The 18,178-nt window shown below is 50.6% G+C and overlaps 1 protein-coding gene across 1 annotated transcript; it reads right to left on the reverse strand.

Moving 5' to 3' along the window:
- Positions 1-8,842: 8,842 nt before the first annotated feature.
- On the reverse strand, positions 8,843-10,189 carry HOXA13 (homeobox A13). Its single transcript, NM_001168901.1, has 2 exons — positions 9,814-10,189; positions 8,843-9,087 (listed from the first exon to the last, which is right to left on the reverse strand). The coding sequence occupies exons 1-2, from the start codon at positions 10,187-10,189 to the stop codon at positions 8,843-8,845; spliced, it is 621 nt and encodes a 206-aa protein (NP_001162372.1).
- Between the last annotated feature and the right edge of the window lie 7,989 nt (positions 10,190-18,178).

Here is an 18,178-nt window from a genome sequence, read left to right on the forward strand (position 1 = left end):
CCTCCGCTTCTTCTTGCAGCCGGAGGGGTCCGGGAGGCAGCGGGAGGGCGCCGGCGGGCAGTGCCCAGGCGGGGTGGCCTTGAAGCCGTCGGTGTGCACCGGGCAATGCGAGGCCTTGTTACCGTGGTTGTTGTGCTGGGGGCGTTTCCAGCACAGTCATTCAAGGGACGTGAGCTGCAAGGATCGTCACTTGACAGGCAGCTTAACACCCTCTCACTCCAAGGGAGGATAGAGCTGGGTGGCCGGGAGCACCTCCACACTCCAGGCTTCTCAGCTCCAACTGACAAAGCTGCTGGGCCACCCTCTTCTCTCCTTGGGGCTAGCTTGGGAGGCAGCAGCTGCTCCTTGTCCCAGAAATCTGAGAATGTGAAGTCCCCAGTACTTGCACATGCAGGCCTTTGAATGCCCAGCATTTGTCCACAGTCTCAATGTCAATGCCAAGCTGCCCCAGTCACCACTGTCCTTCTCAAGGGGGTCCTGTCCCCCTACAGTTCCTGATCCTGCTCCTGTCCCCCCTAAAGTTCCTGTCTCCTGCCCTGCCTCCTTCCAGCCATTCTCACCTGCTGGGACTCTTCCCTAACTTTTTTGATGCCTCTGCTAGACTGAGCAAGGGCTGAGGTGCCACTGGAGGGCACCCAATACTCAGGTGCAGAGCAGAGGCGCTGTTAGGTCCCTGACTCTCCCCCAACTTCGGGCCTCCACCAGAGCCTGAACTAAGTCTCCCACCTCCTTCTTTGGAATACTCCACCCCAAGGCCCCACCAAATCCGGCTTATCTCCCTTCCTCTCCCCTCCCTTCTCTAGCCTCCTTTCTTCCCCAACACTTCCTCCTTCTCTTCTGCAGACCCAGCTGCTGCTTTTCTAGGCTGGGCAACCCAGATGGGATAGGCCTGGCAGGGGTGAGGACCCACTTGACAGACTGAATCTCACTCCCAGATGGCTACAGTTAAGTTTCTCTCTTGTTGGATTGCTTAGGGCACCATCAATATTTTGCCTCCTCCTGCTTGCCTAAGCCCTTACTTTCCTCTGTCCACAAATGTCGCACTGTTTCCAGAAAGCTACACAGAAGAGTATTTCAACCCTGGTGATCATACTGCACACAGGTGCAAGAACTGGCCGGGAGGCCCTGGGTAGAAATGGCAACAGAGCTCTTCTCCTCCATTTCAGGAATATCTCCTTCCAAATAGAAGGGTTCCTGTGGGCACGTCTGTTTTCCATGGTGAGCTGGGGAGGTGAGTTGCCCGGGAAGGCCCAGGAGATCTCCCAGTATTTGTTCTCAGGGCATGGCTTATTGCCAGATCATTGCCAATCCATCACATTTTCCAGGCGCTGCACAAAGGCAGCACTGAGGCTTCGATAAAAAATCAAGAGATCACCTCTGTCACTACCAGGTGGAGGCAGGGGTTAATTTGTCCCTTTGCTGAGACACCCACCCTCCCCCAAGGTCCCCTACACTTCCTAAAAGCTCAGAAATAGGTAGTGCCCTGAAGTTGACCTCATAATTCTGCTTGGTCTGACTGGCAGTTTCAGTCATCCTTCAAAACCCCTAAATATCTGAAAAGGCCCATACCCTTCCCCTGGCCACTGCAGAGTGGGGCACAGGGCTCAGCTGAGGGTCTCAAGTACCCAAGCAATCTGGTTATCATTTACATTAGTGGATCCCAAACTGAAGGGAGAAGAGAAGATTTACTTCCTTTATTAACTATTTTTATTTTTATTGTTGCCAATTATTAGACTTCTTTTTCCTATAGAGTGGGAACAAATGGGGTGGGGGAGACTTTGAAGGGCGAAGCCCTAGTTCTCAGGATCTGCCTTCCATTCCCCGTGCAGCTTTGGCCCAAACAGGTTTCCCAGCAGAGTGTGTCTGAGATAAAGAAGACAAAAGAGGGTGGCCCAACCCGAAGGTTGGCTCTGGTCCTTGGGCCTCGGTCCTCACAGCCGTAGCTCACAGGAAGCCCGCATGCCACAAAGCTCCAACTGCTTCCTAGGGCAGCTCCATTTCCACTCAGTGCTCGTGGTGGCTCACATTCCAAGCTTGAGAAGAACCATCACCCCATCCAGCCCTCCTCCCCTACACACCCTGCCAGGCATTTCTGCTACCCATTCACAGACAATTGTTTCTGCTATATATGCCCCCACAGCCCAGCCCATCCGTGTAGCCCTAGGGGTACAACTCAGATTTTTCGCTTCCGCGAAAAGAAATCCCTTGCACGTCCTCTTTGGTTCACCTGGAGAGACAGGCTCAGCGGCAGATCAGGCTTAAGCTAACTGTTTACCGCAGGGCCTGATGCTCTGACCTGTTGGAGGCAGGCTATGGGCAGGAGGTAAGGGGCTCTCTCCCTCGCAGAGTGCAGTGAAGGATTCTTGGGGGCTGGGAGTCAAGGGTTTTTACCTTGGAAGATTGCGCCTCACATCTCAGTGTGGATTTTAGGCAGGAGAAGAGCATCAAGGGTCTCACCAAAAGCCTGCCACGCACTACGGAGGGGCCTGGACTCAGGGACCCCAGGAGAGGCTCTCCAGCAGGGTCTTGGCTCCCCTATCCTCTTCCCCGCCAAGTTGGCCCTGCTCGGCCCTATGTTCCTACCAGGACCCAGAACTCCGATCCAGCCACGTCCTCTCCCCTGGGCTTGCAGGCGCTCCCTCTCGCCCCTGCTAGGCCTCAGCGGGCTCCGAAGTCTGCTGGACTGGGGCAAATGCCGCTCTTCTGGGACGGGGACACAGCCTGGGCCACCCGTGGCTGCCAGGACTCCTTTCCAACAAGGCTGGGAATGGGAGAGTTGGAAATCAAGAAAGAACCTCTGCCTCCAGTGCACGAGCCCAGAGCCCAGGCTACCAGAACCCGCTTGCAGCAAGCTAACTGCACGTCCTGTGCCTTCTTGAGACCTCGGCAGCGACCGGCCCTGACCATGGAGGCGGCCGTGGCGCGGAGGACTTGACCTTTACGGCGAGAGAGAAGGGCGCTCGCTGAGCGGCGGGGAGGGGGACTCTGCTCTCTCCAGCCTCCTCCACCCAATAGCAGTCCGCTCGACCCACGCCTGCTGTGCGCTCACCCCCTTTCCCCCTCCATTTTGTTCAGAGTCCGCAGACCCGAGGCCGGAAACAAAGCCCCCAGCCCTGCTCTCACCACCCTTCTTGCAAGCGGCTGTTGCCAACACCCCCAGGCCAGAGGCTCAGAGCTAACGCCAAGCTCCTTAAGGCCCTCTCTCCAGGGCCCTCTTCTCTCGCCTGACCCCAGCCTCCCTCAGCCAGCGCCTGGGTACCACTCTGGGTGCCAACCGGGACCTGCCGGTGCCACGGTCCAATGCGCGGGGTCCCGACCTCGGGCTGCGGGCGGCGCCGGGGCCTACAGCCCAGCGGCACGGAGCGTGGTAGAGGCGCGGGGCGCAGCGGAGCCCGAGGCTGCCTCCCGCCCGGGCGGCCGGCGCGGCCGGTGGGGTGCACAGCGTGGCCTCGCGTGCCCGGCTTGCTCTCCGCTCCCTCGGATCGCTCCCTCCCCTCGGCTCCGGGTTCAGAAAGCGGAAGTATTTGGTAGAGAAAAACACGGTTTCTTTTCAGCTCGTCTCAAAATCCCTTTTAGAGAAAATGCTCCTGTCAAGTTTTATTTCCCGTTGCAAACCACCTTCCACGCTGCCAAGAATTAAGACCGGGAGAGATTAAATACCGGATTATTCTCTTGGGGAGGGCGGGGCGGGGCGGGGAAGTGGGCACCCGCACCAAACATTCCTTGAAGTCGGCTTGTGCTGATCCAGCCGCGCCCGGGGAGTCCCGCGAAGGCCCGCGCGGCCTGCGGTGACGTCAGCCTGCACTTGCGGGGCCACTCACCCGCACAGACCCGGCCCTCGCGGTTCCGCGCTGGGACCTCAGCCCGCCGTCCTACCGCAGCCCCGACCGGCCCGCGTGCCGTCTGAGGGAGGCCGGCTTTCCACCGGCCTGAGCCTCCATTTTGAGTAGGGGGTTCTTGTAGAAGCGTGGAGGGTTTGGGGCCGCGCCTCAGTCCCCGAGGGGCGCGACATCAGGTAGCTCTCAGAGTTCACACCCCAGTACCTGGGGGAGGTCCTATGTCGCCGCACAACCGCCCTCAGAGGTTTGGAAATCTCTGAGACCCGTTGTAATTATTTCTGCCGGGTGGATCCGGCTCTTCAGCGCCACGAGAGCCGGGCAGAAATGAAATCAACTGTGGCAAGGCCTTGGCTGCTTTCATGGAGGAATTTTTCTGCGCCAGTGTCTTTTTTTCTTCCCTTTAAAATAAAATTAAAAATAGCAAGCACTATTCAGGCATTCATCAGCGATAGGTAGATGCACAAGGATTGAGTGGGCATTTTCATAAAGAATGAGGCCGGCTGTTACGGACCCGGCGGCCTAGCAGATGAAAACTTAATTAGCGTGCCTGTCCTAAAACCTAGGCATAAATCTCCCTCTGCCTTTTGGATAACTCTACATCTTCGCTTATGAGAAACGGGATGTGAGCAACTCGCTGCACATTTCTCTGATTCTCCAGGTCTTGGTCGGCTGACACGCATTCGATCAAGTTTAAAGGAATGCGCATAAATCAGCAAGCCCCTACCGTCTCCTTGGGAGAGGTCCGCAAATCCAGGAGGGCGCCTCTGAACCCACCGGGTCTGGGGATTAGCAGTCCAGGGCAACCTCCGTCTGGGCTCCTGAACTCGGGAATTCGCAGAGGAAGCAAGACACTGCATCTTCACCGAGCCCTCCAAACACATGCAGTAGAGTGCAATTTGCACTTACATCTATTACAAAGTGAAATCTGTGTCAACTCTCCACACGCAAATGTTGCATCTGCAGCTGAATTTCGCTGCCTAGTGGTGAATTTTTAAGAAAAGATTTCAACTAGGTTGTTTTAATTTTTTTCTTTCCTTTTCTGTTATTTATTTTTAACCCACAACTTGAATGGGTGGCTTCAGCTCTGCATCAGTCACAAATAGGAGTAAAATGCACAGCGACATTTAACAATCATCCACTTAAAGTAACTAAATAAATATGACAGTACTGAGAGCAGATAGAAAAAGTAGGGTTTTTTTTAAAGTCCTATTTTTATTATTTTGTATTCAGGAAGAGTTTTCTTTTTAGAAAAAAATACTTCAGTCAGGTTTTCAACAACATTATTCACAGATCAGTGGCTGATACTATTATTCCTGTTTTTCAGGAGGTGGCTGGTCTCTCCTTGGACATTTTTTTTTTCTTTCAGGTTTTAGACTGATTGCTATTTGGGCATTAAAGGAGCCATCATAAATAATCCATGCCCACCTCTGGTTATCTGGTAGATCCATAGAAATTTTAAATAGAAGGAGAGTTAGGTAAGATCGATACTATCAATGACCATTTTAGAACTGGGGGAAAAAAAACCCCACAACAACCCTGAAATATCTTCTGTCATTACAGTTTCAAAAACTAGAGAGGAAAAAAAGAAGGCTACTACTTTACCCAGGGTTCCTGTAGTGGTGATGGCTTTCGAAAGGGGCGGTATCCCGGCTGGAGAGCTGCTGTTGGCCTCCTTCCTAGGCTCGAGGCTCAGAATATTTCTTACATCTAAAGAGAAATATCCCCTGTCAACAGAAGAGTCCCTTTTGGAGCTGTTCTTAAACACACAGTTTGATCCAGCTTTGAGGGAATTTTCCACCACTTTAAACATTTTGGGAGAAAGTTGTTACTTTGGCTTGATGGCAGCTCATTTGGAAATGGAGTACTGTTTGGAACAAGAGGTGGAGAGGTGGGTCTGAAGCAACATTATCATTTGTTTCCACAAGTGGAGTGAAAATCCTCAGGGCAGCAAAATATAATTGAATTTCTCAAGCCCTTTCGATATGTATGTTTCAACACCAGCCTGTTTTTGAGACAGCTTTAGAGACTCTTTCCATAATTGTCATCTATAAAGAAGCTGTGAGTCCTCAGGAGAGGTTGGAGAGGTTTCCGGCAGCCACTTTTGTAACCAATCAATATTATTTTCCATAAAATGTTGAATCTGGTTCTTCCATTCACTGTTACTTTCCTCTAATATAAAGATAAAATTAGCCTGCATCTCACAATTCTGCATCCCACGGCTACTGGTTCCACCAACATTTTAATACATATGTGCATAGCATAGATTTGACAAAAACACATTATCCTATGTGTGTATTAAATATACAAACATACATATGTATTCTTTATGACTCTGAATACAGCACCTGATTGTTGTTAGAGGTCAACAGCAGATATATTATTATTATAGTTTTGATGGAAGTTGTTAATATTAAACATATTTATTTATCCTACAAATAAAATGGCAGATTCACAAGCATCAATATAAGATTGCACACCACCCTGGAGCAGTACTCAGCTCTGAGTTATCCAGGATAACTCAGATCTGTATCCAATCCTGTGGTCATTTTGTAGATATGAAATATTAAGTCCTCTTTACTGACCTCTCAAGAGGGGTTTCTTAGAATTTCTGAAATGTAACTCTAGAACTCTAGAATTAGCAAGGCATCTGAATCTTAATTTGCTGTAAAGACTCCTCAGTAGCTCTAATTAGAATGCGAGACCACATTGGAGGGTGAGGACCAGGAAAGAATGGTGATTTAAGAACACATCTTTGACTGTAACAAAAATGTACAGCTTTAAAGCAGATCTGCAGAAATCTGATGCAGAGAAAGCCACTGTGAAGACAAATCGAACTTAGCCATTAGAGAAAAGGAACAAAGCTTCATCTTGTAAAGTACATTTTGTACCTCAACTCTAGGAATCACCTTAAATTACAATATCTTGGGTCATTAGCAATTAATGATACGATATCTGTACAGATTCTACAAATATATATACAAGCACACACAAGCACTAATATGCAAAAGTATACATGTGTACACATATGATATATATTTACATATATACAGGGACATGTATAATTTACATATATTCAAATGTGCTCCATCTGGAGCCAAATAATTGAGTACTGAATCTCTAAAGTCAAGGAGGTAAGAGCTCTTGATTCCCTTGGTTGAAAAATTACAAGGAGGCTTGTCAACGCGAGGTGGCGCCCTTGATCTACTAATCCAGCTAAGGCCAATTCATGAGCTGTCAAAAGTCAAGGTCACAAATTGTCTTTTTTCGTCAAGGTCAAGGTTTAAGGCCTTTCGTAGTCCTGTCATTTCAACAGATATCAAAACCTGCCCTCTCAGACACATGCAGACCCAACAGCACATTTTAAAATACGACAGCCTAGGCATTGCTGATACAAAACAACTGGTTTTCATTTTCCACAGGGAGCCTGGGAATTCATACTATCTCTTCCTCCTTTCTTTTCTCTCCCTTTTGGAATATCTGACACTTTAATCTCCTTGAAGCACTTATCATTTTTTAGGATTTTAGTTATGAGGGGTTTCTCCCTTTTCTTAAAAATTTGGTAGCAAAAAAAGTACTGAATAATAATAAAGAATGGTCCTTGGTTTATATAAGACAAACCTGCTCCTTTTCTTTCTGTGCAGTGCACATTTAGCATAGGAAAGAAAAGAGTATTTTCTGCAGATTTTAATGGCAGTGACTATTTTATTAACAGAATTAATACCACTACATCACTATCAACAGGTCTAAGTTTTTTTTTTTCATTTTTAGTAGAAATATTTAAAAAGCAGGTGCACAAATACATTTTCACAGTGTGCTGAGTGTCTTTATTTACAAGATATCATTCTATAGTGAATATGAACAAAACGAATGTGCTGGTTGAAATAACTGCTTAAAAATGTGCTGTGAAGATGAATCACTAATCTTTCTAATGCAGTCTGATAAAACAATAAACATGGAAAAATACTAATCTCTTAATAGATCAAAATATAGAATGAAGACACCTAAATATTTCAGGGGAATGAATTTTCATTTTGAGTTTTCTAAAAAAGAAAAAAGAAAAATGATTTCTCCAGCAAATGTTTAGCAAATATTGTGAAATGCCAATTCAAATGAAAAAACGAATTGTGTTCAAACTGAAGTCCATCATGTTGGGATGGAAACTTTCGGGATTTCTCAAATAAAGTGAATTCTGCGGATCATCTGATGATTTAAACATTTTCAAAAAGATACCAAATCCTTCGGAAAATAACGGATATTGGGGCAGTAAATATAGTCCAAATGCCACAAAATATGCTTGTTATAAGCAATTAAAAATTATTCTGAAAAGGACACTACCAACTCGGTTTCTCTTGTAGCCTGAAAGGTTCAGCTGGTTGGTTTTACTATACTACCAAGACAAATGATCCTCAGAAGAGTTTTCTCTCCCGTTTTCCCTTCACAGCAAATATTCCAAGATTATTATTTCAGTACCTTCTCGTTTCCCCTCTAAATCTATACATAAAATGTTTTGCAGAACATACAACAACGGTAGGAATTTCACTAAGATTTACCTGAGCAGACGCTTAACATGCAAAGGGAATGGCGACCTAAGAAGGACAAGCAGATGTTTACAATGGCCTCTTGCTTTTGCAACCAACTTCCAGATTATTACCATCTAACGCAGTGTCCTAAAATATAACGATCACATAAATACTTACAAGATTTCAGTAACTGTGTAACTTATCTGAAATTGCGTATTTTGGGGGTTGACGTTTGACATTTAACGGGCTGGGCTGGTGGGGTTGGCGAAAGAACTGGCAGTCTTTACCTTTTTTAAAGTTTTAAAACAGTTGTAGATTCCATTAAAGAGAAAGAGATCTCCTTCAGGAGAGCAAAATGCCAGTGTCTGTCTCTTTCTCTTTCCCATTCTTCAATTATTATTAAGCATTATTATCATTATCTGGGCAAAGCAACAAGTTCTGAAGCGTTTCTTCAAGTTGCCTTCTTGTTCCATTTTTAATCCATTAACTAGTGGTTTTCAGTTTGTTGATGACTTTTTTCTCTTTAACCCTCCTGTTCTGGAACCAGATTGTGACCTGCCGCTCAGAGAGATTCGTCGTGGCTGATATCCGCCTCCGTTTGTCCTTAGTAATGAATTTGTTCGTGGCGTATTCCCGTTCAAGTTCTTTTAATTGCACCTTGGTATAAGGCACGCGCTTCTTTCTCCCCCTCCTATAAGAGCTGGCATCCGAGGGATGGGAGACGACGTCTAGAAGATAAGGGAGAAGGCAAGTTACACAGGGATCGGACCCCAGCCAGGGCATAGGCGACAGCTCGATCTGAGCCACCCGCCTTGCAGCGCCCGGCTGCTCTTTGCCACGCGCTGTACAATCCGGCCTTCTGCCAAAGCCTAGAGGGTCAGTGGGGAAGGTGGTTAGTTCTGAACTGAAATGAAATAGCCCAGGGCTCCAGTGACGTCCCCAACCCGGCCATCCTGCGGGAGCAACGCGTAGGCAGCTTGGAGAGATAGCCTGGTCCAGCGGCCCACACCTTAGCGCCAAGCTCAAGGTACAACACTTCTGTGCCTGGCTCCTTTCTGGGTGCCCGTCCCAATACTCGAAGCTTCTACACTGAAGCCATTTTTGAGAGAATGAATAGGGAGGGGCAATTTGGGGAGCTGTTTTCTGGTAAATTTCTCATCCTTAAATTGGTGTCAGGGGCTGGGGAGGGCGGGGCGCAGAGGGAGAGAGGGAAGCTAGCCGCGGTCCCCACAAGTTCTCTCCCAGCCACCCCTCACCCAGGGAGGGCCAGGGACCAGCTCAACTCAAGGCAGTTCAGGCAGCCCCAGCCAGCCATGCTTGGGCTCCCAGGGGTGCAGAGCCGCTAGGGCAGACCAGGAAAAGAACAGAAGGGAACCCGGGATCACCCGGGTGCGAGCGGAGGAGAAGCTGGAGCAGAGCCGGAAGACCAGGGCTGGGAATATGTCGCCATTTACCAGGCAGAGTGGACTTCCAGAGGTGGGGAGGCTGCGCCTGCTCTTTGGGGCAGTACATTTGGCCGTTCCAGCCGTTGGGCAGCGCCCAGGGCTGGTAGCTTTCCATGGGAAGACCCAGGGGCTCGTGGCGCGACTCGCCGGGGCCCCCGAGGCCCGGCACCACTGGCATATCCAGGTAGCCAGGCATGGGCTGATGGTGGTGGTAAGGCCCGGCTGCGTAGCCCTGGTGGTAGAAGGCGAACTCCTTAGCGCGGGAGCTGAACTCCTCGGCCGCTGGGCCAGCGGTATCCATGTACTTGTCCGCGAAGGCGGCGGCGGCGGCGGCGGCCGAGGCGGGCTGCGCGCACGACTTGATGGCGTTGGGGTGCGGGCCCATACGGGCGCACGGATAGTAGCCGCTGCCGAAGTAGCCATAGGGCAGCGCCGCGGGCCCCGACGAGCTCTGCGCCGCTGCCGAGCAGGGACTGCATTGCTTGGCGGCCTCTGCGCCCGCCGGGCCCGCCGGGCCGGGCCCTCCTGAGGACGACGCGGCGGCGGCGGCGGCGGCGGCAGCGGCAGCGGCGGCAGCAGCGGCGGCAGCCGACGGGGGCGCCTCGCCGGGGGCGCTGCTGTAGGCGGACGCGGCTCCTGGCGCCAAGGGCGCCGGGTGCGCCATCAGGTTGCGGCACTGGTTGGCCGCCGCCGCCGCCGCGGCCGCGGCCGCTGCCGCCACCGCGGCGGCGCCCCCAGCCGCCGCCGCCCCTTCCATGTTCTTGTTGAGCTCGTCGGCCACCAGGCCGCCGCCGTTGTCGTAGAGAAACATGACGGTGGGCTCGATCCAGCGGGGGTGGAGGAGCACGGAGGCTGTCATAGCCCGAGCCGCATGGAGAAGACCCCAGTGGCGCTGTTTTAAAAAGCCCCCAAGAAGTGAAGAGCGCGCGGCGCGGGGCCGGGGCCCGAGCGAGGGGGGCGGATCGCGCCCCGCGGGGTCGCGCCAGGCGGCCGCCCATTGGCCCGGCCCCCCCGCTCCGCCCACGGCGTATGCAAAGCGGGCGGCTCCGACTCCAGCTCTGCACGGTGCACCCGCCGTCCCCGCCGCGGCCCGCGCCATCCCCAGCGCCAGCGCCAGCCGCGCCGCCGCGCAGCATTCACCGGGGGGAGAGGCGGGGGAACGTGCGGGTGGGGCAGGGAAGGAAGGGCGGCCCCATCTCCGCCCCCCTTCCCTCCCTTTATCCCAGTGGGGCCCAGACCCGCGCAACCAGGCGGGGAGGGGAGGTGGGCTCGCGATTGGGTTGCGATCTGGAGCGGTGGGGACAGGTCAGGTAATTCTGCCGGCCGTCAGGGATGGGAGAGTGGGGAGGACGGGACCAGCCTAGCTCAGAATGGGTGTTTCTTGAGGCCTCTGGGGCTGTTTTCTTTCCAGGAACCGGCGCGTATTTCTGCAGTGAGACCCTAGGACGGACATCGGCGCCTTCAGCTTCCATGGAGTTGCGATTTTGCTCTTTCCAGGGAAACAGTGGCAGGGTGTTTGCTGCTTGTCGGTTCCTGCGGATATCCTAGGACATTCCATTGGAGGCTTGGACTGCATTTAGGAGCCCCTATCCCTTCCCTGTCCACACTGTTAGTGAGCAATTTCATATGTTTGCATTTAGACCCATAGACTCAGAACGACTCATCACACACACAAACATCGTGTCCACTGACACACTCACTCGCATTCACACACTTAGGTATACAGCCTGTTCCTTGCTCTGACCCTGTAACAACGCTTCCTCCTCCAGAGACTTTGAGATAGAGTGAGTGATCCGTGTGCACCATTCATCCATGCTCCCACCTTGCCAGTGTGGCTGGCTTGTTCTGGAAGGGGCTTAAGAGGAACAAGCCCCAGCTGTGCTTCTGGCTGTGACTCAAGCCCCCCTTCTGGGCTCTAACGCCTCCAGCTTCTTTGTGGACCGGACCTGACTCTCCAGGAACCTGGGAATCCACTGTTTCACTCTATTTTGGGACAAGAAAAAGGGGCTCTTTGGGGCCGCTTCCTGCCTTCCCCTCAAGTAGGATCTCCAGCCTGCAGAGGGTGCCTAGTCCTTCTTTGCCCAAGAACCAGCCCAAGAAGCCTTTCCTCTGTGCCTGGGAAATGCAACCTTTTATTGTTAGCATGGCAGGGTGTTGGTGCTGAAGAACCAAGCAGCGACCCCTCTTGCAGCTGCCATGTTTTGACGAGGGGCTCTGGGGGTCCTGCTGCTTTAGGTTCACATACTTCCACTTCCTGATTCACTGAGCTGGTGAGATGCGTAGAAGAGGAACAAGCATTCAAAGTGAAAGTGGGCACATTACCGGAATAGTGCTGGGGAGAGTGCTGGATTCTTTTCCACCCTAGGCTGACTGGTGAGAAGCCAGGCTTGGACCTGTCCTCTGCTCCTAGCTTGCACATTCAGCCCTAAACTCAGAGCAGCATGCATACCACCACTCCCCCACACACACACCCCACCATCTGCTCTCTAAGGCCCCTGGGCTTCCTGCAGGGTCCAGACCAATGTGGCTGGGCTTGGGCTTTTATCTGTCCTGATCCTGGGTTTGTCCTGACCAATGTAAGTGTCGCCCAATAAAACCTTCTATGACCACCACACCAGCCACCCCCCGCCCTTCCAAGTTTGCCCTTTCCTTCTTGACTTTTTAGCAGTTCTGGGTAAATATTGATGTGCCCCCAGTTTACCTTCTCCCTGACTGGTCATTTGCAGACTCAGGAACTAGCTTCTGTAGGGACCTGACTTTTCTGTTCCTTTCTGGCCCTTTCACCACCCCCCTTCCTCCCTCCAAGTGGCATTGTAAAACTCACAGTGACAAAGAGACAGAGTAGGGTTCGAGGCCCCTGTTCCTGGGGACTTGAAGGCGGTTTTACATACGGGTCAGACACGGCTGGAGGCCAAGGTCAAGTTGAAAGTTGCAGTCTAGCCAGCATGAGAACTGCCATGCAAGCGTGGAGACCCAGGCAGCAGCAAAAGGCCCACTGCCCGCATGCCCTCATGCTTAATTTTCTCTCTCTTTTTAAAGTTCTCGGCTCTGACTCAGTTCGGCTGCCCAGAATTTTTTGGTGCCTTCGTGGAGTTTTTGGGGCGGTGTTTACCGACTCTTCTCTGCCTCCGCCCTACTCAGCCAGGGCTTTGAGCGTCTTCGGTTTTCCAGCCAGACCCGGAAAAACGAAAACACAGCTTGGGGAGCCCCCACTAGCCTGCGCCCGTGCCAGCTCACCTCTGGCCATGGCGCAGCTGCCGGTGCACACCGCGGCCAAGGCCGGCTCCACATTCTTCCCTCCCCCTTCCACTTCACCGGAGCCCCGAACCCTGCGCACAGAGAAAGGGCCTCAGCTCCACAGACGACTGGGTCCCTCCTCACCAAAATTGATGAGACAAGATTTCATCTTGTCGGCCGAGGAGCCACAAGCAGGTTTGTCTGGAAGGGATGGTACTGGGGGAAGGCTTTGGATTGCATCTCAAATTAAGCTTTGCTCCTTAAATGTGGTTCTCTCGCCAAGAAAGAGCTTGGGGCCTGAATTATTGAGATTTATTGTGCACCTTTAGTGATCAAATTTATCTGGGCTTTTTTTAGTTCCCCCATGTTAAAACAATAACAACAACAACCACAAAAACAAAACAAAAAAAAAACCTTCTCAAAACATACTTACTTAGAAGAACGCACCCTGCTTGTTCGCTTCTTGTCTTGGATCTCAATATATATTTTTATTTTTCTACCAGACAGGTCCCTGGCGTCCTGGCATGCCCCCACTGTTTTCAAATGTCTACATGTCCTGTCAGTATTGAGTTGTAGCCACCAATCAGTGGAGGTGGTTTATAGAAGAAAAACAAGCTCTGAATAATTTTGGGTCTGAGTTTCAGAATTTCTACTCGCTTTTAAGCAAGAATAATCTTCCTTCCCTGTCTTCTGCTGAGAGAGATAAGACATTTCTTAATGGTTCCCAATATCATTTCTTTCCCTGCCAGGCAGCCAACAAATTGACTTGCTGTGGCAAAAGAAAGGTTGGAGGACAATTAAGGCGACTGTGCTCTGGGAAGCAAGCACAGACCCTCCTAGCATTTTTCCTCTTTTCCCAACGGCAAGGTCAAGATTTGCTTGCCTGCCAAAGTAATGGATCCTGACCTTCTGAGCGGTCTGTCCCTCTGATTTTTTGTTCTCCAGGCTCAGGAATTCCTATAGGATTGCATAGAGGCACCATCAACCTGACAATTTTATATTCTCAGACTCCTCATGGGTTAGACTGGGGAAGCCAGGGCACCCACTAGGATCGGCCGGCCGTGGTGGCACCTTAGGCATGACAGCCAAGCAGAGTGCTGCATGAGTAGAGGTGGGAGAGGTGGGAGAGGCTGCAGTCATTTCCCAGGTACTGCGTGGTGCACTGATTTCCCCAGAGGAGCCCTGAGAGGGCAGCGCAGGAAGGACTGGAGGGTAGTTTCTGCAGCAGGGCCTTTGTTTAAGGAATTACCAGAGCATTTCTCAGTGTTCCAAAATGCCTTGGCTGACAAGGCTTCTTACCTCCTGGGATAGACCAGGGTGCCCTGCAGGGTTTGGTTGCCCAAAAGCTTCTCACTGAAGAAAAAGACTATGGCTCGGTTTTTCTGGTTGGGGGACTGGATGCCAGCCTGGTCCATGGGGCTCTGGGCTCCCAGCGTTGGAGGAGAAAAGGACAAAGGGAAACCAGGTTTTAATCGAGTTTGATTTTCATTAGCAAATGAAATTTACCTGCTCTCACTTTAACTCCGAGGAGGCTGTCAGTGCTGCTCCCTGGCACCATTTCTTTGCATTCATCCAGCATTAGGATAAACTTTCCTTGGTTGGTTCTAAAGACACTTTGTATTTCAGGATATTCATGTGCTTTTAATGTATCCAAGCAGCTTTACAAGCCACTTTTGCAGAACATCTTAACCCACTCTCTCTCCCACCCTAGTGGGCTGGGGCACAGAGATAATGTCAAAGGAAGAAAGATCCAGAGGAAAAACTGGTTGAGGGGCTGAGGAGAGAGAAAGAGAAAAGACAAACTCGTCAAACAGTGTAGCACCTCTGAAGCCAAACTTGAGCAGATCATTTGGGAAAGGAGCAAGTGGGGGACTGCTCTGCTTACGGAGGGAATTTTGAGTGTCCCCATCAGGTGGAAGCTGTACCCTCTTTCTTAAGGTGAAAGGGTTGGTAGGTCCTGAGATCTGGGTTGAAGTTAGCCAGTGGACAGGGAAATGGCGCATTGAGTCACTCACTCAAGCTTTTGTTCTAGATTTTTGTGCATTTGAAACAATAATAAGGCAGTGAAAGGCTTGAGGCTGGGGGGATAGTTTTGGGCTACGGTCACTGTGGTGACCAAATGTTAACATGGTGAAAGTGGAAGTGCAAGGTCCAGGAAGATCCACAGGGACCCCCACTTTGCCTTTAAGATCCCTTCATGGGGTGGATCTCAAGGACAGCAGATTTTTGGAGGAGCAGCTCTCCTGCTGCCTGTAGAGTTCTTTCCCCCCCCCCCCCCCCCCAGGTACCACAAAGCCACTAGTGCACAGGGCCTCAGAAAATACGGCAGGAGCTCAAGGAAAACTCCAATTTGAGGACAGTCCTGCCCTGTTTCCCCCAGAGAGTCTCTGAGCAAGGAGATCTCCACCCGACACACACCATTTCAGAACAACCAGGTTCCAGACTCCCATGAGGAGCATCCTCCACTGCAAAGCCTTGGCCAGCCGCGCCTGGACTCCCCAGAGTTGGCGCAAACTCCGGCCTCCAAAACTCGGCTCTGGGAGGCCTAGGTGACTCCGAAGCCGGCGGCGGCCGCGGCCGCGGCAGCGGCGGCGGTGGTGGAAGAGCTCTTTCCTCCGACAGTGCCTCTGATCGCTCTTCACTGGAGCTGGAGACAGCCTTCGCGTAAAGGACCGGAGCGTGAGTTAGAAGCAGAGGGAGCTTGGAGAAGGGCTCGGCCGGAAGGAGGAAATGCCTTCTCGCAGTGCGCGGCCAGCCCGCGGGGGACACCAGCTTGCTGGACTGTGGGGCCCCTGCCACCCAGGGAGTGACCTGCGGGTCACTCAGCTGGGGCGCTGGGCGAGCGCGGGACGGCCCGGAGAATTCCGTCCGGCTGCGACGTGAAGAGGACGAGGGGTCTCTGTACCCGACTCTGCCACTGGCCCAAAGGAATTTTACCCTCGGGCGCCCACCCCCACCCTAGCTTGATGCTTACACCCGCAACAAAACAGGAAACCAGGACTGGGCAGTTCATTCTTTTAAGTCAACAAATACACTGAAGACTTCGAGCGTTTGAAGGAAGTAGGGGGTTTGCACGAAAGCCGGGCTCGGCTTTCTCGCTGAGAAAGCAGCGCAGGCAGCCAGGCGGCCTGGGCCCGCGGGGGTCCATCTCGCCCTAGACTCCTAAGAACTCTCACGGCCCTGTTCCCAGCTGCGAATTCTTAATGCACAACGCGACGGAGGGAAGGAAATTCACCAGCGCAGCGACGAGGAAGGGGAACTCAGGACCCCTTCAAGTACACACTGAGGTGTGATCAGAGTTTTATGGGCACGTTATATGCTGTAATTATAACGATGTGTGTGCCTCGATATGCACGCACATTCACGCATCAAACGTGCGTATACACACAGAGTGAATGTGCGCATCCAATGTCATGTGGGTGAAATACAGGCATCATAACCAGCCCTACGAAAAAAAATTCACCCTGTCGGACCAGCCTGGTGACATACTTCGCTGGCGCATCTCCTAACTCACTTTTCCGACCACTCACCATTCCCTCTCCTGTGGCTTTGTAAATACACCTGTCCCCCGTGGAAGGTGAGTCCTGGACTGGCGTTGCCCGGTTCACATGTCCTCCCCAGAACCTCCATCTGGCTCCAAGGACCCTAGCTGAGCGGGTTTAGAGCACCCGGCACTGTTCAAGGAGGAGCCGCGGTTCCTTTGTCCCGTGGCTCCAGCCCCGTTCCGCCCAGCTCTCAGGGAAACGAAGCGCTCAGTACGAACTTCTGATATTAGTTTTTATGGGTATTTACACTCTGGTGAGGGGAGCTGACTACGGAAGCTCCATCAATCAGCCCCCAACCTTGGGTTTAGATATTCAGTTTATGGGTTGGGAGAGGGAGTTTACCGGAAAGAAAGCATCAGGGTTGGCCGCTGATTCCAGAGAAGTGAAAAGGGAGTAAGGTCGTTTTCTGTTTCTGGAAATCAAGAATTAGGAATGGGCAACTACAGGTGCTAACCAACAGACCACTTTTTTGTTTTTTGGTAGCCCTTTGGCAGGGATAGTTTTTCCACCTTTGCCCCACATAGTTGTTTTTTTTTTTTTTTTTAATCCTTTTATTATGGACTTTGTCAAACACACACACAAGCATAACAAACCCCTATGTACCCAGCTCCTAGTTTTGACCGCTATTATAATTTCATCTTCAAATGTTTTATTATCCACTTCCTCTCTCTCTCTCTTTAGTATTTTGAAGTAAATCCCAGATAGTGTCACATCATTTCACCCCCACCATAGGATTTCCAAGATCTGTTATATTTCAAGATTGAGCAAAAGGACTTGAAATGGGGTTATTGCAATGAAACTCTAGAAAAAACCTGAGGGTTCACCCAGGAGTAAGCTGGACAAAAGAGGGGTTTGAGAGGTAGACCCATCTTGCCTAAAAATCTTGTCTCATCTTTCTAAAAATTACATATGAAAGAGGAAGATTTATGTTACCTTTTTATATGAGTGAATCGTCCTTTAATAGAAAATTTCTGTTGCTGTGTCAGAATTATGGGGGAACACAAAAAACATACCTCAGTCCTTAGTGTGTACTAAATTGACATATATTCACTTATTAGTGGGTAAATGACTATATTCCATTTCAGCACAACTCCTCCCCTGGTAGAAACTCAAAAGAAATTTCTAATGATTAAACTAGGAAAGTTTGCACTGAATTGATGGCTCATCAGAACAACTGCAGTTTTCAGAAAAAAATTCAATGCCGAGCATTGAAAATATCCCCCTAGCAATAAGGGATTTTTAAAGAAAAGAATGAATAAAGGTGTTATGGTTTCTTTTGTTTTAATCTGGTAGTCTAATTTACAATGAGCATGATTCTCCCCATCGAACTCTGAAAGTGACTTAACTGAAAGCCTTGGCGACTTCAGAAAGCAAAACGGTAAAAACAGAAAATAGCACACTGTTGAATTTGACAACTTTTACACTACCTGGCTGCTTAATAAATTCTGACCCCACTTGTCTGAGTTGATACTGATCATCTTTTCTATGGCAGTATTTTGTATTTGGGTTGTTTATGGTTTCTTAATTAATTTTTTTGAGTAGTGATTAAATATCTGGGATGCTTTTACACTAAGCATATAAATTCTCATATA

Source organism: Papio anubis, chromosome 4 (genome assembly GCF_008728515.1).
Source record: "Papio anubis isolate 15944 chromosome 4, Panubis1.0, whole genome shotgun sequence".
In the NCBI taxonomy this organism is placed as follows: domain Eukaryota; kingdom Metazoa; phylum Chordata; class Mammalia; order Primates; family Cercopithecidae; genus Papio; species Papio anubis.